Source organism: Pecten maximus, chromosome 17 (assembly GCF_902652985.1).
Source record: "Pecten maximus chromosome 17, xPecMax1.1, whole genome shotgun sequence".
Lineage (NCBI taxonomy): Eukaryota > Metazoa > Mollusca > Bivalvia > Pectinida > Pectinidae > Pecten > Pecten maximus.
In genome coordinates this window covers 20,243,618-20,269,386 of record NC_047031.1, presented here as the reverse complement: position 1 = coordinate 20,269,386, position 25,769 = coordinate 20,243,618, and the positions used below count along the sequence as shown (strand labels likewise).

General features: G+C 35.7%; 1 protein-coding gene across 2 annotated transcripts; it reads right to left on the bottom strand.

Moving 5' to 3' along the window:
- Positions 1-14,011: 14,011 nt before the first annotated feature.
- LOC117315429 lies at positions 14,012-25,210 on the bottom strand. 2 transcript variants are annotated; one of them, XM_033869615.1, is made up of 7 exons: positions 24,908-25,210; positions 19,724-19,785; positions 18,641-18,767; positions 16,722-16,795; positions 15,979-16,393; positions 15,608-15,694; positions 14,012-15,177 (listed from the first exon to the last, which is right to left on the bottom strand). In XM_033869615.1, exons 5-7 carry the CDS (start codon positions 16,046-16,048, stop codon positions 14,882-14,884), a joined length of 453 nt encoding a protein of 150 aa, XP_033725506.1. In that variant the 5' UTR covers positions 16,049-16,393; positions 16,722-16,795; positions 18,641-18,767; positions 19,724-19,785; positions 24,908-25,210; the 3' UTR covers positions 14,012-14,881. The 2 variants fall into 2 exon arrangements, with proteins under 2 accessions (XP_033725506.1, XP_033725507.1); XM_033869616.1 differs by lacking the exon at positions 24,908-25,210 and having other exon boundaries at positions 19,724-21,081.
- Positions 25,211-25,769: the final 559 nt, after the last annotated feature.

The window sequence follows — 25,769 nt, the reverse complement described above, 5'->3', positions numbered from 1 at the left end:
TTTTTTAAAGGAATTACCTTAATTTCCCCTATTGGGCCCCGCCCCTTTGGCCCCTCGGGGGTCAGAGCCACCATTTATGCAAAATCTTTTCCTCTTCCCCCAAGGATGTTTCTGACCAAATTGGGTTCAAATCCATTCATAACTTTATGACTAGTAGAGATTTAGAGGAATTACCTCTTTTTCCCATATTTGGCCCCGCCCCTTTGGCCCCTCGGGGGTCAGAATCACCATTTATGCAAAATCTGTTCCCCTTCCCCCAAGGATGTTTCTGACCAAATTGGGTTCAAATCCATTCATAACTTGATGACTAGTAGTGATTTAAAGGAATTACCTCTATTTCCCCTATTGGGCCCCGCCCCTTTGGCCCCTCGGGGGTCAGAGCCACCATTTATCCAAAAACTTTTCCCCTTCCCCCAAGGATGTTTCTGACCAAATTGGGTTCAAATCCATTCATAACTTTATGACTAGTAGTGATTTAAAGGAATTACCTGTATTACCCATATTGGGCCCCGCCCCTTTGACCCCTAGGGGGTCAGAGCCACCATTTATGCAAAATCTCTTCCCCTTCCCCCAAGGATGTGTCTGACCAAATTGGGTTGAAATCCATTCATAACTTTATGACAAGTAGCGATTTAAAGGAATTACCTTAATTTCCCCTATTGGGCCCCGCCCCTTTGGCCCCTCGGGGGTCAGAGCCACCATTTATGCAAAATCTTTTCCCCTTCCCCCAAGGATGTTTCTGACCAAATTGGGTTCAAATCCATTCATAACTTTATGACTAGTAGAGATTTAGAGGAATTACCTCTATTCCCCATATTTGGCCCCGCCCCTTTGGCCCCTCGGGGGTCAGAATCACCATTTATGCAAAATCTGTTCCCCTTCCCCCAAGGATGTTTCTGACCAAATTGGGTTGAAATCCATTCATAACTTTATGACTAGTAGCGATTTAAAGGAATTACCTCTATTTCCCCTATTGGGCCCCGCCCCTTTGGCCCCTCAGGGGTCAGAGTCACCAGTTATGCAAAATCTGTTCCCATTCTGCCAAGGATGTTTCTGGCCAAATTTGGTCAAAATCCAATAAGAACTTTATGACTAGTAGCGATTTGAAGCAAATGTTGACGGACGGACGGACGGACGACGGACGCGGCGCCATGGCCTTCAGTCCAGGTGAGCTAAAAATGGTAGTTGCTACTCCTGCTTAGCGCTCAGGATATTTGGAGTGGGACTACTAGTTCGCCCGTTGTCAGTATAATGTGACCGGGTTGGGTGTGCTGCTGGGTGTCTTCGGCAGTATGCTTCAGTGAGGTAGCACTATAAATCGGCAAAAGTTCCGGCCTATCACAAGGAGACTCAACACGAACATACCGCAGCCTCCCGAAACACACATACGCACTGACCTCACGCACGGGAGGCCGTCCTTAAATGACCTTAGCTGTTAATAGGACGTTAAACAAAATAAACCAAACCAAACCATCAATATCCTTATCAAATTTAAGTAACAAATGTTACATTCTTGGTTAAAACGAGATAACTTACTTGAACTTGATGGATGCTGCAGATTCCATCGATATAATGACCATCAGGTACGGTATATGACAATGGCATGCCATAGCTGTTGAGGAACGAGGTGAAATGACAATATTCTTTCTGATGACCTGTTAGATAATAAAAAAACGTGTTAGATAATGTCTCGAAAAGAAAGAATATTGGCATACAAAAACCGTATTTCCCACTCAAAATTGATAACCGGGGATCAATAACGAACAAAAATAGATTGCAGGCAGACCGTTGAAAATGTACAAGAATAAAACACAGAAGAGTAAACATTTTGCGCAATTAAAACGTATGGGGACACCTGCATGACTACATGATCCCTTCCATATTGCTATCATAGCAGGCTGTCCCAGCCACGATCACGAATGCACTTGCACAGTGAAAGTTCATGTAAATAGCCTATCTAGTGATATTTTGACAAGCCAATAAATCACTTTTCTTGTGAAGTTAAACATAAGCAACTCAATTAGTTGTTAGCTCACCTGCCCGAAGGGCAAGTGAGCTTATGCCATGGTGCGGCGTCCGTCGTCCGTCCGTCCGGCGTCAACTTTTTCATTTAAACAAATTCTTCTCAATAACCAAGAGGCCCAGGAACTTCATATTGGGCCTGTAGCATACTGGGGTGAAGGGCTTCCAAGTTTGTTCAAATAATTGACCTTGACCTTCATTCAAGGTCACATGGGTCAAATAGGCTATAATCTTCAAACGACTTCTCAATAACCAAGAGGCCCAGGGACTTGATATTGGGCCTGTAGCATGCTGGGATGAAGGGCTACCAAGTTTGTTCAAAAAAATGAACTTGACCTTCATTCAAGGTCAAATGGGTCAAATAGGCTATAATCTTCAAACGACTTCTTCTCAATAACCAAGAGGCCCAGGGACTCTATATTGGGTCTGTAGCATGCTGGGATGAAGGGCTACTAAGTTTGTGAAAATAAATGACTGTGACTTTCATTCAAGGTCACATGGGTCAAATAGGCTATAACCTTCAAACGACTTCTTCTCAATAACGAAGAGGCCCAGGGACTTGATATTGGGCCTGTAGCATGCTGGGGCGAGGGGCTACAAAGTTTGTTCAAATAAATGACCTTGACCGTCATTAAAGGTCACATGGGTAGAATAGGCTATAATCTTCAAACTTCTCAATAACCAAGAGGCCCAGGGACTTGATATTGGGCCTGTAGCATGTTGGGGTGTCGGCTACAAAGTTTGTTCAAATAAATGGCCTTGACCTTCATTCAAGGTCACATGGGTCAAATAGGCTATAATCTTCAAACGACTTCTTCTCAATAACCAAGAGGCCGAGGGACTTGATATTGGGTCTGTTGCATGCTGGGGTGAAGTGCTACAAAGTTTGTTCAAATAAATGACCTTGACCTTCATTCAAGGTCACATTGGTCAAATAGGCTATAATCTTCAAATTACTTCTTCTCAATAACCAAGAGGCCCAGGGACTTGATATTGGGCCTGTAGCATGCTGGGGTGAAGGGCTACTAAGATTGTTCAAATAAAGACCTTGACCTTCATTCAAGGTCACATTGGTCAAATAGGCTATAATCTTCAAAGGACTTCTTCTCAATAACCAAGAGGCCCAGCGACTTGATATTGGTCCTATTGGTCCTGTAGCATGCTGGGGTGAGGGCTACAAAGTTTGTTCAAATAAATGACCTTGACCTTCATTCAAGGTCACATTTGTCAAATAGGCTATAATCTTCAAACGACTTCTTTTCAATAACCAAAAGGCTCAGGGACTTGATTTTTGGGCCTGTAGTATGATGGGGTGAAGGGCAACAAAGTTTGTTCAAATAAAAGACCTTGACCTTCATTCAAGGTCGAATTTGTCAAATAGGCTATACTCTTCAAACAACTTCTCAATAACCAAGAGGCCAAGGGACTTGATATTGGGCCTGTAGCATGCTAGGGTAAAGGACTACAAAGTTTGTTCAAATAAATGACCTTGACCTCCATTCAAGGTCACATGGGTCAAATAGGCTATATTCTTCAAACAACTTCTCAATAACCAAGAGGCACAGGGACTTGATAATGGGCCTGTTGCATGCTGGGCTGAAGGGCTACTAAGTTTGTTCAAATAAATGACCTTGACCTTCATTCAAGGTCACATTGGTCAAATAGGCTATAATCTTCAAACGACTTCTCAACAACAGGCCCAATGGGCCTGTATCGCTCACCTGGCATTAATGTAAGAAATGGGTTTAACATGAAGCATCTTTGACCTTGATGAGTTATGATGTAATGTCATATCATAATAAGGTCAATCATTTGAATATCGGTGGTCTATAAGCTGATAATCATTCATCTCAGCGTATAGGTTATCAAATGTTATCACTCTAACCCTTTTGGGTTTTTTTTTTAAAGAATTAACTTACTTTTTACTCTACTTTTTTATAAAACAAATTTGACTCCTGTGACTCTAAGTAAGTCAAGGTCATCCCTTTACACTTTAATCCGAGCATATAACATTCCAAACATAAGGCCTGTAGGCCTCCTTATAAAGAAGAAAATATTTTAGAACATTTGACAACATATGTCCTTGAAAGCAGTTCAAGGTCATTCTTTTGAACAAGAGGCCCATGACATAAGTTTTGATGTGTAAAAAGGAAGAGTTCCCTTTACAAGAAGACTTTATACATCTGATCTCTGTGACTCTAAAGACTTAATAATAACTTAATAATCCTTCTTTTCAGTAATTATTGCTACTTGCACTGGGTTTCTTCTGTAAGGTGATTAAATTGTTCACATTTCAGCACAATTGACAACTATGACCTATATGTACAGTAGGGAGGGTTGAAGCATACATTTAGGTGAAGTGTTGAGATGTGTGGTACGTTTAATGCTGTCTACCTTTGTTTGTTTCTTTCTCAAGAAGCTGAGAAACTGGTTGGTTTGCCTGTTGTGGTAATGTCATTGACCTGGATGTAGTTTAAATTAAATGACTTTACTTTTCAAAAATCATGTTTTAAATACACCATATAATAGAAACGTCAAATAACAAAGTACTGTACTGTACTGTACTATACACAGCATGTATTGTGTCACATTTCATGCATGGTTAATATACATGGGAAAAAACAATAAACATATTGCGTTAGCTTTAAACATTTTAATAATAACATGATATTTTTGTAGATACAATTTTTTTTTTGTAGAAGGGAAATAGATATTTTCATATTAATATATAAATAGAGGAATTAACGACTACCTGAGATATTTCAAATTTCTCGCTGTATGGAACTTTTTGCTTGGTCCCAAATTTCCTCACTATATAACGCTACTAACGAACCTATGTATGATTCGAATTTTTATAAATCGAAGTTTTCCATGTATCAAACTTTGTTCATGGCCCGTTAGCTATGATATTATAGGTAATTGACATCTCATGATTCGAATAAAAAGTTTACCTTTACTGACCACTGGACAGGTGTTTGTCGTGACTCCCGCGGCAAGATTTCACACCCTCCCCCAAATGCCCTGACTGACAATAGGGATATTGATAGCATGTGTTGTCACTCTCGATCATGGGGTTAATTAATAATCAGACTCAATTGATAGATAAATGGTATATTCAGAAGCCATGGAATTTAATCACTCCGGTAAACCATACCGGAAGTTGTCTTTGATGATCTCCGCCGCCATTGCAATCAGCGGTTGGTGAGTAAATTTCACGGAACAGTAAAACAAGCGGATCAATTTTAAACACAAACAATTAGCGATGTCTTCACTCATATTCAAATTGTCACGTTTCAAACTTATACATAGATATCCAAGTAAATCGGTTATTTGTCATTCAAGCATGCATTCTCCAACTGATCGGCATTCCGTATTTTATATGCACATAACGTAAACAAATATGTCTTTAGCAGAAAAACGTTAACGTAAGTGTGCATTGTACTTTTGTTTTATCTACAAGCCGGGATATAAGTGCTTTGTAACATATAATACTTTGTTTAATTAAAAAATGCTAAGGTATAAATGATGAAAAGTGTTTTTATTTTGTTGGGTTTGGGGTAAATTAACTAAACATTTCGATGTGAGCCTGACAGGCGACGATCAACATGAAGACATGTAACGTTAACAGCTATGGTCATTATCAAGAAAATATTGATCTATTGTCAACCATGAATAATTTGAAGTCCCGCTGTTACGAAGTTTTTCTGTTAGTCCCTTGAACTTCGAAACATCGAAGTTTGATTGTTCAATTCATTATAGTGAAAATACGTATTTAATCCTATTTATAAATGTATATATACTTGATATTTTTATAGTAAACATTTTTAATCATATGGTTTTATTCTAAACATAATTTTTATACTTCCATTGTGTTTATGAAATGTACTGATATTATTGTTCTGATATTGTACTTTATGTATGCTTGATTTATCTGGAATACAATTTAATATATATATTTAAAAAAATGAAAGCAGTTTCGTCTTATTTCTTGAAATCACGATGTCACAAATATCCATAACTTCTACTGATCCACACTTCTATCGTACATCAACGTGTAAATGTATAGTTTTATGAATCATGCTTTTAAAGCAGAATAACTGTTGTTGTATTCCTTTCTTGACATCTCAGCAAAATACGCGTTATATTAGACAAATCATTGACCGATCTCGACAAGACTACAGTAGATATGAAGGTATTCATCGTATAAAATCTACGAAACTCTTGCTTAGGTCTACGACAACGCTCCGCTCTGAAAAATTAATACATCTGTTGGATTGTAGTAAAAACTAAATAACAACACTTCGAACAAAAGACGACAACATGAATAATTACTAGTATAAACGTATTCGATGCGCAAAGCTCGTTATCTGGAACGCGAACAGACGGAAGTGCCTAACCTAGTTTACGGTCCAGATAATCAGATATATAAGACTATGTCAAATTGACACTGACTGGTCTCATTCTTAAAATATCAAAACATTTACAGTGTTTACATTATCAATCAAACCACCCTTCAATTCGTTTAAAGCGGGCAGTAGCCATGCAATATATATGGACTTGTTATCGGCAATATACGACGCAGCCATCTTACCAAGCGAGAAATAAATGCGCATGCGCATTTGACATCAGAGTTATCAAAACGCTTGAAATTTCCTGTTGATTTCAAGCGCAAATGGGACAAATGTAGACTTGCCCAAGTTCCAGTGAGGAATGTATCGAATTTTTCAAGTCGAACGCAATAATATTTTTCACTACACGTTCAATAATAAAATTATACAGAAACAAGATCAGATGAATTTGCTGTTTCAAAATCTTAGCTTAGGTTATTTTTATTTTTTTTTCAAATTTACTTTTCATGTTATATTTTAATTATCAGCTATGAGGTTATTGCAATTAAGTTTCATAATAAAAAACTTGTATAGGCCTATATTTTTTGCAAAATGTTAAATCTAAATGACATAATTAAACTGTTCTTTAAACAAATGGAAAATAACACATTTTTTTTTTTTCGGGGATAGATGTTTTCAATGGGAATTAGATAAATTTTGAGAAAAACATCCAAAATTATTATATATTTATTACCTATTCACTTAATTATATCATTCAAGCAGCCTTATTCAGGACAAATATTTCAAAGTTACATATTTTATCAAAAGTTTCAAAGTTCATATTCAATACTTGCAATCATAGTCAACAATTATAAATATTGAACAAGATATATAATATATATGATATGCCAGAGGTAACAAGCATCGAATATGGAATCATATTATGAACGTCAACAAAATCAGTCTGGTGTCCTCATCTGGTGAAACGTATAGAAACAATAGAGAATGTTCCTGGTCTGCCTAATTTGTCATATTAAGAATGTCAACAAAAACTGTCACTACCAACATCGTGGAGACATGATTAAGGTCTACAAAATCATCTCCGAAAAATATAACGTGGAAGTTGCAAAATTGTTTTCGTCAATGTAGGGCCAAGCACTTGCGGACCTAACTTTAAAATACATAAAGGATTCTCGGGATTAGATGTCAGAAAATATTCATTCAAGCAGAGAATTGTGGATATGTGGAATATAGTCTCCCATTTGATGTTGTAAATATAATTAATGCCATATTAATTAAACAATTCAAATATAAACTTGATGAACATTGGAAAAATCAGACACAAAAGTACTGTTTCAAAGAGAAAATCAAGCTGTGAAGTGAACAATTATTTATTATTTCAATAACTTTATTATGAGCTGACAATCAAAGGATGTAAATCCTGTACATATTTTATGTATGCTGTCAGAATATAAATCTAGGTATCTATATATTATCTATGCATAACACAATTTTTTATTTAATGTCAAACACTATATACACTGCTGATGGATGATGAACCTATCATCCATGTATATCTCTTCTGCATATCACCAACATGGAAATCCTCTTCATCAGAAAAGTTTTATAAATATCACTTAACAGACCACGTGAACAGAAAAAAAATGAGGTGATTGCATGCGACAAGAATGTTTAAACAAAGTTCCCAAAGCTGTACATGTACTGAAGAAAACATGTGAAAAATATCCAACCTTTGTATATACCTCTTGACACAATTTAGCTTGTCAGTTACATCCTATACACCAGTAGTGTGCAATACGATATGACACAAGTCGTTAAATCAATTATAACTTAAAGTCCCCGTGTAAGCCAGTATGCATGTTAAAACTGCCTAACTGGTTACTCAACAAAGCCTTTGGTGTTTGCCACCAGTAGATATTTTTTCCCTGATTTTGAATATCAGGTTAGGTATTTCAATATGTCCTTTACAGGTATATTGGGTTTGTTAATACTTACTGTTTACTGGCTTAACAATCAATTTTTAAAAATAGATTTTATAGCCATTCATTTCAGCATATTATTTGGCCTAATATAAGGTATCTGTCACTTAATCTTAGAAAAATCATTATATAATTTTTTTCAACAAATTTGAACCCTGTGGCCTTGAATGTAGATCAAGGTCATACATATGAACCAGCATACTATTGGCCTAATATCAGGTCTCGGAATCTTTAGGCTATTGAGAAATCAATTGAGAGATTTTTGCCTATTTGACCCATGTGACCTTGAATGAAGGTCAAGGTCATTCATTTGAAAAAAAACTTGGTAGCCCTTCACCCCAGCATGCTACATGCCTTATATCAAGTCCCTGGGCCCCTTGCTTATTGAGAAGAAGTTGTCTGAAGATTATAGCCTATTGGACCCATGTGACCTTGAATGAAGATCAAGGTCTTTTATTTGAACAAACTTGGTAGCCCTTTGCCCTAGCATTGAACAGGTCCAATATCAAGTCCCTGGGTGTCTCAGTTATTAAGCAGAAGTCGTTTAAAGTTTTTTACCTATTTCACTCATATGACCTTGAATGAAGGTCACAGTCATTTATTTTAACAAACTTGGTAGCCCTTCACCACAGCATGCTACAGGCCCAATATCAAGTCCCTGGGCCAATTGCTTTTCGAGAAGAAGTTGTTTGAAGTTTTTTACCTATTTCACCCATATGACCTTGAATGAAGGTCAAGGTCATTTATTTGAACAAACGTGGTAGCCCTTCACCCCAGCATGCTACAGGCCAAATATCAGGTCGCTGGGCCCGATGCTTATTGCGAAGTTGTTTGAAGATTATAGCCTATTTGACCCATGTGACCTTGAATGAAGGTCAAGGTCATTTATTTGAACAAACTTGGTAGCCCTTCATCCCAGCATGCTACAGACCCAATATCAAGTCCCTGGGCCTCTTGGTTATTGAGAAGTCGTTTGAAGATTATAGCCTATTTGACTCATGTGACCTTGAATGAAGGTCAAGGTAATTTATTTGAACAAACTTGGTAGCCATTCACTCCAGCATGCTACAGGCTCAATATCAAGTCCATTGGCCTCTTGGTTATTGAGAAGAAGTCGTTTGAAGATTATAGCCTATTTGACCCATGTGACCTTGAATGAAGGTCTCGGTCATTTATTTAAACAAACTTAGTAGCCCTTCATCCCAGCATGCTACAGGCCCAATATCAAGTCCCTGGGCCTTTTGGTTATTGCGGAGAAGTCGTTTGAAGATTATAGCCTATTTTACCCATGTGACCTTGAATGGAGGTCAAGGTAATTTATTAGAACAAACTTGGTAGTCCTTCACTCCAGCATGCTACAGGCTCAATATCAAGTCCCTTGGCCTCTTGGTTTTTGAGAAGAAATCGTTTGAAGATTATAGCCTATTTGACCCATGTGACCTTGAATAAAGGTCACGTCATTTATTTTAACAAACTTAGTAGCCCTTCATCCCAGCATGCTACAGACCCAATATCAAGTCCCTGGGCCTTTTGGTTATTGCGGAGAAGTCGTTTGAAGATTATAGTCTATTTGACCCATGTGACCTTGAATGAAGGTCAACGTAATTTATTTGAACAAACTTGGTAGCCCTTTACCCCAGCATGCTACAGGCCCAATATCAGGTCGCTGAGCCCGATGCTTATTGAGAAGAAGTTTTCTTAAGATTAAATGCATATTTGAGACATGCGACCTTGAATGAAGGTCAAGGTCATATATTGGAACAAACTTGGTAGTCCTTCACCCCAGCAAGCTACAGGCTCAATATCAAGTCCCTTGGCCTCTTGGTTATTGAGAAGTCGTTTGAAGATTATAGCCTATTTGACCCATGTGACCTTGAATGAAGGTCAAGGTCATTTATTTGAACAAACTGGGTAGCCCTTCATCCCAGCATGCTACAGACCCAATATCAAGTCCCTGGGCCTCTTGGTTATTGAGAAGAAGTCGTTTGAAGATTATAGCCTATTTGACCCATTTGACCTTGAATGAAGGTCACGGTCATTTATTTGAACAAACTTGGTAGCCCTTCATCCCAGCATGCTACAGACCCAATATCAAGTCCCTGGGCCTCTTTGTTATTGAGAAGAAGTCGTTTGAAGATTATAGCCTATTTGACCCATGTGACCTTGAATGAAGGTCAAGGTCATTTATTTGAACAAACCGGGTAGCCCTTCATCCCAGCATGCTACAGACCCAATATCAAGTCCCTGGGCCTCTTGGTTATTGAGAAGAAGTCGTTTGAAGATTATAGCCTATTTGACCCATTTGACCTTGAATGAAGGTCACGGTCATTTATTTGAACAAACTTGGTAGCCCTTCATCCAGCATGCTACAGACCCAATATCAAGTCCCTGGGCCTCTTGTTATTGAGAAGAAGTCGTTTGAAGATTATAGCCTATTTGACCCATGTGACCTTGAATGAAGGTCAAGGTCAATTATTTGAACAAACTTGGTAGCCCTCCACCCCAGTATGCTACATGCCCAATATGAAGTTCCTGGGCCTCTTGGTTATTGAGAAGAAGTTGTTTAAATGAAAAAGTTGACGCCGGACGGACGGACCGACGGACGGACGTACCCACATACTGACCTTAAGTGGAACTTATCTTAAGTGGTACGGTTCTTAAGTGGTAAAATTCTAAAGCGGTATTTTATTAAGCTCAATAATTGCTTAAATGGTATAAAAATAATTAAGTTCAACGATATCTTAAGCAGAACAAATGGACAGTGGCGCCCTCTATCACAATGTGTATTGTCCGTCTTAAGAGGTAACATATATAAATTAACATTTTGAATAAAGAAATTAAAAGAATTTATTCAACAGCAAGGTTTGTAATTTATAATTATTAAAATAAAATCTTTCTCTGCAATATTTATAGTGTGAAATAACTTTATTCATGATTTAAAGAAATGAAAGAATTTTTGCTGCAGAGACGATGCTATATTGAATAACAGTAAGCTAAAATATGACTAATTAATCCAAAATAAAATTGAATAACTTTCTTTAATTTCTTTAATTGTAATTTTCAAAATACCACAAGACATGGACTCTTGACTACTAGAACCATTAATGTGTCCATTTAAGTCTAATACTACCACACAAGACATGGACTCTTGACCACTAAAGAAACAAGAATGTGTCCATTTTAGTCAAATACTACCACACAAGACATGGACTCTTGACCACTAAAGAAACCTCAATGTGTCCATTCTAGTCAAATACTACCACACAAGACATGGACTCTTGACCACTAAAGAAACCTCAATGTGTCCATTCTAGTCTAATACTACCACACAAGACATGGACTCTTGACCACTAAAGAAATCTCAATGTGTCCATTCTAGTCAAATACCACCACATAAGACATGGACTCTTGACCACTAAAGAAACCTCAATGTGTCCATTCTAGTCAAATACTACCACACAAGACATGGACTCTTGACCACTAAAGAAACCTCAATGTGTCCATTCTAGACAAATACCACCTCACAAAACATGGACTCTTGACCACTAAAGAAACCGCAATGTGTCCATTCTAGTCATATACTACCACACAAGACATGGACTCTTGACCACTAAAGAAACAAGAATGTGTCCATTCTAGTCAAATACGACCACAAAAGACATGGACTCTTGACCACTAAAGAAACCTCAATGTGTCCATTCTAGTCTAATACCACCACACAAGACATGGACTCTTGACCACTAAAGAAACCTCAATGTGTCCATTCTAGTCAAATACTACCACACAAGACATGGACTCGTGACCACTAAAGAAACCTCAATGTGTCCATTCTAGTCTAATACTACCACACAAGACATGGACTCGTGACCACTAAAGAAACCTCAATGTGTCCATTCTAGTCAAATACTACCACAAAAGACATGGACTCTTGACCACTAAAGAAACCTCAATGTGTCCATTCTAGTCTAATACCACCACACAAGACATGGACTCTTGACCACTAAAGAAACCTCAATGTGTCAATTCTAGTCTAATACTACCACACAAGACATGGACTCGTGACCACTAAAGAAACCTCAATGTGTCCATTCTTGTCAAATACTACCACACAAGACATGGACTCTTGACCACTAAAGAAACAAGAATGTGTCAATTCTAGTCAAATACTACCACACAAGTCATGGACTCTTGACCACTAAAGAAACCTCAATGTGTCCATTCTAGTCTAATACTACCACACAAGACATGGACTCTTGACCACTAAAGAAACCTCAATGTGTCCATTCTAGTCAAATACCACCACACAAGACATGGACTCTTGACCACTAAAGAAACAAGAATGTGTCGATTCTAGTCAAATACTACCACACAAGTCATGGACTCTTGACCACTAAAGAAACCTCAATGTGTCCATTCTAGTCTAATACTACCACACAAGACATGGACTCTTGACCACTAAAGAAACCTCAATGTGTCCATTCTAGTCAAATACCACCACACAAGACATGGACTCTAGACCACTAAAGAAACCTCAATGTGTCCATTCTAGTCAAATACTACCACACAAGACATGGACTCTTGATCACTAAAGAAACCTCAATGTGTCCATTCTAGTCTAATACTACCACACAAGACATGGACTCTTGACCACTAAAGAAACCTCAATGTGTCCATTCTAGTCAAATACTACCACACAAGACATGGACTCTTGACCACTAAAGAAACCTCAATGTGTCCATTCTAGTCAAATACTACCACACAAGACATAGGACTCTTGACCAGAGAAACCTTAATGTGTCCATTCTAGTCAAATACCACCACACAAGACATGGACTCTAGACCACTAAAGAAACCTCAATGTGTCCATTCTAGTCAAATACTACCACACAAGACATGGACTCTTGACCACTAAAGAAACATTAATGTGTCCATTCTAGTCAAATACTACCACATAAGACATGGACTCTTTACCACTAAAAAAACAATGAAGTCAAATACTACCACACAAGAATAACCAACTTTTATGAGTTAAAAACAAAACCACTGCTATTCTACCAATTATTATGAAGTTGAGTAGAAGTATGTACAAAGTTTAAAAACTATCAGATGTTCTGTGTTCCAAGCTACATCATCATTGTTGCAACATCACCATGTTACTGCCCTTCAAAATAATTTATAACTTTTTTTATTCTTCAGTTGGAATGTATGATTTATGTAAAGATTCTTTTCGCTATGTTACGTTCTGTTGTGTAATGAAGATGACATAATGTACTAGTCATCGAAATGCCAATGTTGAATGGTTGTGTAAAACAATGTTTACATAATTCATAATTCAACTGTTCAAAAACATCCCAAAATCTGCGAGGCCCTCGACTATAAGGGGCTGAATTTCCTGGAGAAATTCAGTCATACAATATGTCTGTAAGTATCAAGCTCGAACATAAACCTACATGTATCTATAATCGTGCTGTTCTAATTGTAATTTAGTTTTTGATGTCTTTCGACAGTGTCACCTTAGCTTCTGCTGAGGTACAATTCAAAAACTGTGTAAAATTATTTTAGTACAAATCTCTATTGTATACAAAACTAAAGCATCTTTGTTATAAAGTAGATTTGTTGTAGTCCATAAAATAATCAACAATCAAACAAAATCCAACAAAAACTCTGGGCAATTTGACCTGTTTATTGAGGATTTTACATATTTCAATGAAATAATTCCCACAAATTAATTTGAAAACCATGTGAAACACACACACACACTCACATTAAGAAAGTTTCTTCCTTTTTAATGGGACATACAAGTTGTGTTTTGTTAATAAATGTAATCATTAACACACAAATATCTATCAAAGTGAAGACATCAATACCGACATTTATGTACTTAAAACCAGTGCTTTAGGAGGAAATCGCTGGACAAGTCCATAATTGAAAGATCGAAGAAAGCCAAATAATAATGATAATAAGAAACGGAGCAAACAAAATAGGTTCCCCTCCACTTTGTTTGGGGGACTTAATTATATATGTAAACTACCTGTTTTTTTAAAAACTAATATGTTAAAATTATTTCACATTATGTCAAGAAGAAGCATTTTTATCTGAAAACTATAGTTACTCATCAGTAACTAAATAAATGACAAAAATTGTCTCGACTAAAACATTGAATTTTAAAACGTTTTCAGGAAATGGCTTGTCAGTTAAATTTGAATGCTCATTATGAAATATTTCTGTTAGAGGTCAGAATGTTCCCCTCACAATATAATAATAGAATATGTTACAATATTGTTTTTATACTGAAATTTACTTCAATGCAGTTAACAAGAACACTAGCTGATCAATGTCTTCATGACTGCTTTGTCATCTTGTTGAAACTGAACACTTATACAAAAACAAGAGACCCAAGAGCCTTAACAGTCACCAAGTTCTATAACATCTGTCGACAGAATGAATAGCAATTGCTCCCTATTATCAGGAGAGCTAAACATTAGGGCTGGTCAGTCAATTTTCAGAGATAGTGAATACACATTTGAAGAGCTACTTTTTTTTTTGGATTAGATTCCAAACTTTCTTTTTAATGGTCTCCCACTGTCTGTTGTGGATAAGTCCATTCTGTGTTTTGCTTATAGCAATGCATTTCTTGACTTCCTTGAAACCAGGACATTTCCCATTTTTTAAGTTGTCCTGGAAGAGCTTTTCAACCTCTTCGATTTCTTCACATGTCCATTTAACTCTCTGTTTTGTCGCTTTTTTCTCTTTTGGTGGCAGTGGTCTGGAAGTTTGTGGGATTTCCTCCAATTCCATAGCTTCTGGTGTTTCCTCCGATTCCATTTCTGAATGAATTAAAAAAGCAATATTAAAATGTACATTCTTGAAAAACAAAAGGCCATGGACTTTAATGATCATCCGGCTATAAAGTATCAATGATATACTAGCAGCGGTACAAGTGGACCAATTATTTAATGATTCAAACAATTCCAAATTTTAGCAATAAAGCAGTATTAAACAAAAAGTACTATTGTAACCGCTAGTTACTATAATGTCCCCCAAACTACCCCTACAGTCGTAAATTATGCTAAATTTAGACCAATCAGAAGCCTCCATTTTGTAACCATGATAACAGTGCTTATCTAAATTTCAACCAATCAGAGACCAGGATCCGTTACCATGGCAACGGATGGTTTCGTAAATGGTACCATTTTCTTTGGCTGCCCTCAATACCCCTATGTACCAACTTTCACCGAAATCCAACCAATGGTATACCTGTGTTCTCCTGACTTTTTTGGTGCAATGCCGCCTCAATGTCACTAGAATTCCCAGAGACAAAGTCTTCTCCTTCTTGTATGATTTCTAAAACGAAATCAAAATCATTTTGTATAGACACAAACCCTTAAAGGACTCAACCCTCCAAAATCAAATAGTGAATGCTATTTTTTAGATTTGAACAAATCAATTTTTAATATAGAATAGGGTTAGTAAACTAGCAACTGAGACTTTTATTGTATCTTGGTCTGGGCATTTCAAAGTAATGCAAATGTACATCAGAATATATCTTTGATATTCATTCTTTTAAAAACTGGTTCCGAAATGAAATAATAGAAGCATTTCTATCTAGGTGCTGTAAACATTCTTACCATCTACACTGATCTCTTGAATACTTTTGCCTTTGAATTTGCTGACTGCATTGAAATCTTGGATCAACATCAGTTTTCCTTCACTGACAGTGTCTGCATTTCCCTTAGTATCGTTGCCTTCACTGACAGTGTCTGGATTTCCCTTAGAGTCGTTGCCTTCACTGACAGTGTCTGGATTTCCCTTAGTATCGTTGCCTTCACTGACAGTGTCTGGATTTCCCTTAGTATCGTTGCATTCACTGACAGTGTCTGGATTTCCCTTAGTATCGTTGCCTTCACTGACAGTGTCTGGATTTCCCTTAGTATCGTTGCCTTCACTGACAGTGCCTGGATTTCCCTTAGTATCGTTGCCTTCACTGACAGTGTCTGGATTTCCCTTAGTATCGCTGCCTTCACTGATAGTGTCTGGAGTTCCCTTAGAATCATAAGAGTTCACATTAGCATTTTTCTATCATTACCAAGCTTGCCTATTTAGCCAACAAAGTCATCGGTATTTCTACATCTTTTAAAGGGACAAGGGATAGATTTTTAGCTGTTTTTTTTCACTGCAAATTGCTTCATGAAATCAGTTTGATACTCCTTATGAATGAATCTTGCTTACATAAACTTAAATTGACTTTTTTTGTACATGTATATCATGATTTAACAGTAACTACATTTTAAAATTGCTACTTTTTGCTTACAGGGCGATAACAAGAAAAACAAAAATTCATTGTGTGAAATTTTTTTTGATAAATAATCACCTTTTGATGTAGAGCCAATGCTCTTTTGAGATCTGTTTCAAAATTCTGTTTGTCCTCTGCGCATCTTAACTTTCCTGAAAGAAAAACACATCTTATTTAAGACAAATCGTGGTGCCATGATAAAAAATTGCAAGTCAAAATATTCTCAAGAGATCTTCAATGTATTTTTAAAATGGACCATGCACAACTACAGAAAAAGGGGACTCCAAATATGAAGTTTGACAATGATTCATCATCCAGTACCTTTAAAGAAAAAGAGATAGCAAGAATGGTTTAAGGACAGCCAGACAAATGGCAATTTGAAAAAGAGAAAATAAAGAAAGTCTCGAGTAAGCTGTAAAATCTCTATGTGAAAAGAGCACTAGCAACAGCTTATTTCTTAATGTTTGTATTTACCAGCCACAATGAAAGGTTTCAATGATATGTCTGCATATTACTAAACAAAACTTATCCTTTAAGAATGAGTAAAAAAAACAATTTTTACCATATATTTTTAAGAAATACACTTAAATATTTTTTATCGTGATTTTATGTATACTTAACAGCATAATGAGTCAAGTTGAATAATTTCTTTTAAGTGTCAGATGGTAGTTATTATAGTAACAAACTGCTAGCATTGCAACTCTGATCTGATGTCTTTCTCTCACACACTCTTAGAACTCATCAACACTGATTTGTTGTGGCTGATCACAAAATCATAACATTTAAATCAAACTGAACATCAAATTGAAAATGGTTAGGGAGTCATGTTGGTCACCTTTTTCCCTATAATTTGGTTAAATTAGAAATATTTTGCTGGGGTTTTTTTTTGTATAAAGTTGGTATATTTTTCACTTTATATTAAGAATATCTAGAATTTTTCCTCGCTTGCTGGTCATCATCAAAAAGCCCACAGTAATATCCTCAGGATTATACTGCCCTTAACTGCTTTAAAACATTTTTTCAATACATACTTTGTGCTTCAGGAACACTTCAAACAGTAAGACATATTTTTGGTATTCTTCTTAAACATCAACTTATCAAGACAACTGTAAGAATTGGCTCTTCATCAAAATTGTTTAATAGGATTACCGGATTCTAAAACCATGACTCCCTAACACTGAAATAGAAACATCAACAGCAACATAACTCTTTACACTGTACCTCTTGTGAACTTCACTAAACTGTGAGAAATTTCAAATGGTTTCACAGTTGCTCTGGTTTCATTACACCTTAAAAATTTTAAATGTTAAGAATTAGAGATGAATGTTATTTGTTACAAGCTAACTGATATATTATCTTACAGAATGGTCATGGTAAAGAACAATCGATCCTTGGTAATTAGAGTATTGGTACAGGGAGGTGTACTTCCTCCGCAATATATTTTGTAGTTACAGAGTTTATATATATAATATTATAATAAGTAGGACAATTCGGAAAGCTAAGGCTCAAGATTGGCCAATACTTTTATGTCCCTCTCTTTGATGTGGAAAGTAAAAGTGGTTGTGCATATTTCACAAAAATAAAATGGGTGCTTTCTGAAATCTTTGAAAGCACTGAAAAGATGGCGAAGAACTAAATTTTGATATGGAGATGCTTTTCTTTTGTGTGATTATAACTTTAGTTTGATGTCAATTGAACTATTAGCCCAATTAATTACAAAGAATTTTCCTGTGATTTTTAGTAAGACTTAGTTGTTTGTTTTTTTAGAATTGGTCAAATTATGAGCTAATTATGACATTTAGGAAAAATTGTTAATTATAGTTAAATACAAATGTATGTAGAATTGTAATTTGATACATGTTATAGCAGATATATCAAACATGCATCCAACAACTACTTTCCATGTTTACCCCTCCAAAAAATTATCAAAATACATTGATAAGTAAAGACAATCAGTCTCGAAAAAATACAATTATGTTTTGTTTGTCATGTTTTACCTGCTTTGATCACTCCAAAAGTACACTTCGTCTATTCTTAAAAGTTTTCCTGGCCACCATGCCCCACCTCCATCCCCTGTTAACTTAACCCAAACTGGGTGGCCAACGGGGCATGGTATTGGTAAATCTGCAAAATGAACAAGAAAATCTCAAAAAGTTATTTTGTAACTTAAATCCTATTCACATGTTTAGCAAATATTGCTGCGATATATATGCATTCAATCGACTGTTTAGAATAAACCTAGGTATGATTTTGAATCTCTTCATTGAGATCAACTCTTTGTCACAGATTGAAAATGTCTTTTTAACCCTACAAATAATATAACGGAAAGAATAATCTAAATTCTGTTATCAATCATTGCTCAGAATCAACTGAACACATGCATGGTCAGAGAACAGTACTAACACTATAAAGTATAATACATCAATAAAATATGTTATTCCCTAAGCTAGAGAGCTTCAGACAGGCATTAAGTGTAATATCATTTCAAGCCTAGAAATTGAAGATCATCATACAAGAATGAAGTGTACACATATATAGACAGGGTTCGTACAGGAATATTGTTATGAAATTTCTGGCCTTGTAGGGCCTTTCTGCGTAAATTTAAGGGCCTTCAAAAACTTTTAAGTTTTAACGTATACAAAAGACAACAAAAATTGCTAGTTTTATATTCATGTCTAGACTTTACATCAAAAATACTAAAAGCAGTCACGGAAGCATACTGATATCCAGAAAATTTAATTAGCTATAATAAAATTCTAACTTCAATCAGTGTAAACCAATAGGATAAAAAAAAGACAGCATATAATGAAAATTAATAAAGTGACTTATTATACAGAATTGAAGCTAATGCATATTTCATCAAATTCTAGGCTAAAATTTCCAATTTCAAGGGTACAAGGGTAAGTGACCCATAACCTATTCATGTCCAGACGGGGTATCAATACCCCGGTCGTCTTGGTAAAAGGCGAATGCTCTCCCACTACTCCACCTGATCATGACCACCCTATATAAAGCACTGGATAGAGTTCCCCAACTAATGGGCAACTATACTATAATTATGAACAAGAAAAAAAATATACCTGCTGTTTGTTGCCGACGTCTAGATCTGGATGCCATCATTGTAAATACCAGCTGGTACTGACTGAAATAAAAGCAAATCACTGAATTGTATTTAATAATAATTACATCTATTAATTTCAATATGCTCTATTTTAACAATTACAGAGCTTTGATAAATGATAAATAATACACACTGTACTAGCAAACCCTTTAATGAAACTTTATGCAGGAACAACGCTTTTTATGTGATTGTCTGCATTGTATACTTACTTTTAATGCTTAATCATATGTGTTGCTTTTATCAGATGGCTTTAAGTGAAATTACACCAAACTGAACGCAATAAAATCAAAATGAGAAGAAGCACAAACGACAACAGTGGAATTAAACTCTACAGCATTGAAGAAAACCAAATAGTTTAATCCACAAATAAATAACTCTAGAACATCAAAATTAAAATCAGAACAAAAAGAGCAAGCTTCAGAAAATTCGAAGTCAGAGAGAAAACCAATGAAACCAAAAGGGATATCCGCCAAAACTTGTTCCATCATAAACTTCAAAATTAAATTCTACTTAGTCTACAATTCCAGACACAATTAGGCAAATCTGTCAAAACAAAACATGAAGAATTAAATTTGCGATTTTATACATTCTTTTTGTAAAGTCGGAACTGTTTCTGTTAGCTGAAACATTGGATTTGTTTATGGCCTAATAAACCTACAATCGTCTTCACAATGTATTAAATTTACAACTAAATTTAAAATCCTGAGTACATTTAGTACTCTCAACGCATTTTAAAATTTTTCATTTTTCTTCCTACTTGTCCAAAGACATTAGTGATTTTAGTATACTGGGGCTTTATGTACTACACACCAAAATGGTTAATAAGTGGTAACTTGTTTCAAACCAAACCTAACTTAAGTAATGATCATGAATGTTCAATAGTGTTCAGTGGCAATTTATTTACTTATCATATCTTGTCGGACATGTACATGTACATTTTGTATATGGTATTGGTCTCGTGTGGAAACATTTTGGTGTTTGAGTGGTCGCTCAGGTTTATTGGTGATTTCTTTTTCAAACTGGCCGGTAAAATATCAGCATTTGGTCAGGATAAAAAATCTAGTTCAAAATATTGACAGTCTAGATCTATGCACAGTAATGTTAGCGGATACAACAAGACAGCTATACGTTATTCTTGATCAGATCAGATGATCCTAATTTTAAAAGCTTTAAACTGTGAATTACATGTACAAGGTGTTTTATCTGTTATTATAATGAAGTCAATGTCATTTTAATCATTGTAGTACTTCTGAACATATAATCTCTTTAAAGAATTTTGAAATGGAGTCAGATTTACCAAAAATACACTCACAAATTTTGAGAAATTTTCATAACATAGTTTAACTTTACAAAAACTTGCAAAAATATTGAAGTGAAAATATGGGCAGATCAGCATTGGTCTCTCAACCTTAAACGACCATAGCTATTAATAGGATGTAAAACACAAACAAACAAAACTTTATATTTACATTTGCTCTGCATAGAGCATACAGTATTAATGTGTGTTGTAGATTATATATAATTATATAATGTTCAACATTTGGTCCGACGCTTGGAGACGGAATATAGCGAAATTAATAATAACACTACATTAAAATGTAAGTAATGAATGTTTTAGCAAATGTTGATATGGTCCTATAACACCCATTGCTATATAAAGCCCTAGCTACCGATGACGGTGACCTGGACCCTGGAACCCTGAAACACAACAATGGTTGAAGTATATTCATACTTCAACCATGTATGATTCAAAGTTTGGCAAAGAATAAAGTTTTTAAATGTACAACAATTTAACCGATGAGGATTAAGTTTCAAAGATATCTGTCTATGTTTTGACGGCTCCAAATCTGATGTTTCTGACTATATAATATGCATAGCCCTACCTGCATAAAATACATTGCGTAAACAAAAATAATGTACGCTGTAGGATCGTATTAAATGATTGCACTCATACTAGAAATCACTGCACATTATTCAGGTTAGGAAATAATTACCTACAGGTCACTATCGGTAACCAATCAAAATGCAGGAATAGCGGAGAACTGTTTTACCTGTGATGGGCTCATCGAAAAGATTCCGTTCATTATAAATTCATATTTTCTTCAGTTAATCATTAAGTATTTACAACTCATAATTTCAACATTCATAGTACCGGACAATCGGTCCAGACCGATATGGCGGGTTACCGGACCGACAGCAAATTTGCCAGACATTGTCTGACGGACCGGCGTATTTCACATGGTCTGTTATATAGTTGCAATGCAGAGCAAATGTAAATATATCATAAATAACTTAGAATTCAATAGAATGTAAAAAATATAGAGAACCTTACCACATATATGACCTAGCTGTTCAGACACCTTTCTTCATGACAATGGAGATAAACAGACCAAATCAAAACAACCAGTAAAAATATCAGGTCGACCAAAAATGAGCTTGTAACAAACAATCCATAAAACTCTGGATTGATGAATGAGAATATTCTCAACAAGAAATTAACAATATAGAACAAGCAAAAGCCCAAAACTTCTACTCTCTCCATTGTCAATCATTTACAGTGTTTTTACATCTCTGTGAAATATTAAAAGTAAGAATCGTCAATATTGATCATTGCTTTTGAAATTGGTTCAACATTTGTGTACAGTTAATTAAAGATTCCCATTTGGGCTATAATATGAAATTATGGACCAACAATTTTGGTGAATGAAATGTGTGTACGGGTACCTATATTTTTTCACTTTCAAAAATATCAATGATATTGAAAATAAATCAGAATTTTACAATCAGGTTTTTTTATGTCACATTGCAACAGGAAATATCAGTTTACAATTAAGATGACCCTTAATAAACAAAAATTGAGGGTACGTTGGATACTCCCATACTAATTCTAATGTTTCTACTTTAAACAGACCGTCAAAGTGATGATGGAGCACTGTTCTGTTGTCATACAGTCTGAGATTAGTGAAAAGATCAGGCTGGAGAAACTTGATTTTTTTAAATCAACAAGTGTTTTTGTGCAATCAGGGGTGTACAATTCTGAAAATTTTCCACTAGGGCTAGTGGCTTATTTTTTCCCCTAGCCCTGATGAAAATTCTACTAGCCCTGCACTTTTGAAATTTTTCAATACATGTATTCTATTTAAATATTGTTTTCCGAAATGTACCTTTCCCTCAACATAATTGATCAGAATCTTGCCATTTAACAAAGAATTCAACAATTTTAATATTGTTCAGAATGTTATATGGTCTGTGTGTGAAAATAGTCATAACTATTGCGAAAAAAATTAACTGTACAGTAAAATAAGTTTACACACTTCAAAATAATTAAGAGTATAAAAATATGGATTTTATTTTACTGGTTGTAGATAAGAGTTAAAACTTTCTAACTGTTGCATGTACCTATACAACGACATGTCAATATTGTATTTTGAATAGTTAAACTGAAATATACTTCAATCTAAATTATATGAGAGGAAATAATTAATTTCAAAAATTTAAAGCTGCTAGTTTAAATAAACCAACACATTACCAACTCAATCACTACTTTAAAATAGTTCTGGTTTCATGTCATAGTGAACTTGAAGTTTAATTCACTCTGATCCACTACTTTCTAGATATGTTTGTTCTCCATCTCATTTCCTGAGGGAAAAACTTATAGCTAGCAAATTGTATTGGAATGGAACTAAAGGTGCCAATGTCAATGAACTTTTAACTTTTAATCATAATCATAGGAAATTATTATCATGACAATTCAAGTAAAGCTCAAATTTTAATTTAAAACAATGTTAAGTCGAGTTTTTCAGGTGAAAATGTTATGACAATTGTCAATCTGTCAAATATATTTATATCTACAAGATTCCCCTACTTTATTTAGAAAACCAACAGCTTAACAAATTTGGTGTGATCACGCCTGCTTTGTGAATATAACATCTATCAAAACAGACCTGTACATATAGCAGCACCAACGATCTAATTTCAATTTCAACAGGAAGATTAACTCAACTGATAATAAGATCCATATATCCTAATAATAAATATGATATGATCACTAACTGTCACTTCATAATTTAATTCCTATCTTAATTATCTCTGTAACTATGCTGACATGTCGGCAGACCGTCCGTATCTGGGTCACTCGTGTTTGCATCTGGATCACTCGTGCGCTTGAATGCTATCAATGGCATAACTAAGCATTTGATAGACCTAGATGAAGATATTATTTACGTTTGGGAAACGTGTTGAACCGATGTCAACCACCTGTGGTTGAAAAATCTTATTAACTTGACCAGTTACCATGTTTACAAATGTCAGAACTGTATACAGAAACAAACTGGCTTTTAATGTAGATTTATTAACGAAAATTTTGGTACAGAAACAATTTGACTTTTCATGCCATAGAGCAGCTAGCCCTGACCTGAAAACTACTAGCCCCGGGCGTCTGGCTAGTGGAATTGTACACCCCTGGGCAATTACAAAGTAATAAATCTGTGCCATTTAGAAAATACATCGCATGAATATTAGGCCTAACATAATAGTTATAAATATCATTTAATATTCGTGGAAATGTCCAAGCGTAGAAGCAGGCCGTGTTCCTACATTACGATCGCGCGATTTAATTAAATAGACCAACAAATCACCGGCTGGTACATCATTTAATGTTGACAAATATATCTACATTTTTCTGTTTATTGCGTTATTAACATCCCTGTACCTAACATATTTCAATACATTAGCAAGGTTTTCAGAGTTTCTCTGTCGACAAATATACAGATATAAGCTGAAAATAGCACGCCCTAGAGTATTTTTAGGCCAATCGCGTGCCTTGAAACAGGAATAGCCTAGGCTAATAATGCATAAAAAAAGCTAATTCTTCGACTAGGATGATAACTGAGATTTGATTAAGATTTTGCCTTGAATTCCTTTATAAATTGTAAATCTCTCCGTTGATCAAACCCGTCGAGGTTAGGCTAATTCAGATTTCTAGAGTAGAGACGTTTTTCAATCGATCTGACTAGGTTGGTTACTAAACAATTTGCGTTTACGATTAAATAATGTTAAAGGGTGATTAACAACTGCATTTTCGTGTAAATGATTCATAAAATCAATTGAAATAACTAACTAGAACACTCGGATTTCGACTTACCTGATCACCAGCAAGCCTGTAATGGCGGCGTCTCCCGCGGTACGTTTTCGGCACTCCTCGGACTACTTCATTCATATGACACAGAACAAAAAACATTCCGATTGTCACTCGTTTTGTGGCAATGTCCGGAAAATGTCCGTAGTAGTCCTTTTCAGTTGGACAAAATTTCTTTAGTGGGATTTTTAAGACATAGTCTCAGATTACACCTAAGGTCATTTCCAGCACATTAAAACAGTCCATCTTTAGTGGTTACCGCTTAAGAATTTTCTACCACTGAAGAACGGATTGGACGTAAAACAAACCACCTAAGGTAGCAATTGCAAGCACGGACGGCCGGACAGACGGCCGGACAGACGGACGGACGACGGACGCCGCACCATGGCATAAGCTCACTTGCCCTTCGGGCAGGTGAGCTAATAACCAAGAGGCTCAGGGACTTGATATTGGGCCTGTAGCATGCTTGGGTGAAGGGCAACAAAGTTTGTTCAAATAAAAGACCTTGACCTTCATTCAAGGTTGAATGGGTCAAATAGGCTATACTCTTCAAACAACTTCTTCTCAATAACCAAGAGGCCCAGGGACTTAGTATTGGGTCTGTAGCATGCTTGGGTGAAGGGCTACCAAGTTTGTTCAAATAAATGACCTTGACCTTCATTCAAGGTCATATTGGTCAAATAGGCTATATTCTTCAAATGACTTCTTTTTAATAACCAAAAGGCCCAGGGATTTGATATTAGGCCTGTAGCATGCTGGGGTGAAGGGCTACAAAGTTTGTTCAAATTAATGACCCTTGACCTACATTTAAGGTCAAAGGGGTGAAATCGGCTTAAATCTGTAAACAATAATTTTGCGATAGCCAAGA

Bases quoted from the DNA above. Each gene is read 5' to 3' on its own strand.
- LOC117315429 (XM_033869615.1), bottom strand. From the start codon at position 16,048: ATGTTGATCCAAGATTTCAATGCAGTCAGCAAATTCAAAGGCAAAAGT. The intron at 15,695-15,978 runs GTAAGAATGTTT...ATTTCGTTTTAG, and splicing joins TCAAGAGATCAGTGTAGATG to AAATCATACAAGAAGGAGAA. The intron at 15,178-15,607 runs GTATACCATTGG...TAATTCATTCAG, and splicing joins AAAAAGTCAGGAGAACACAG to AAATGGAATCGGAGGAAACA.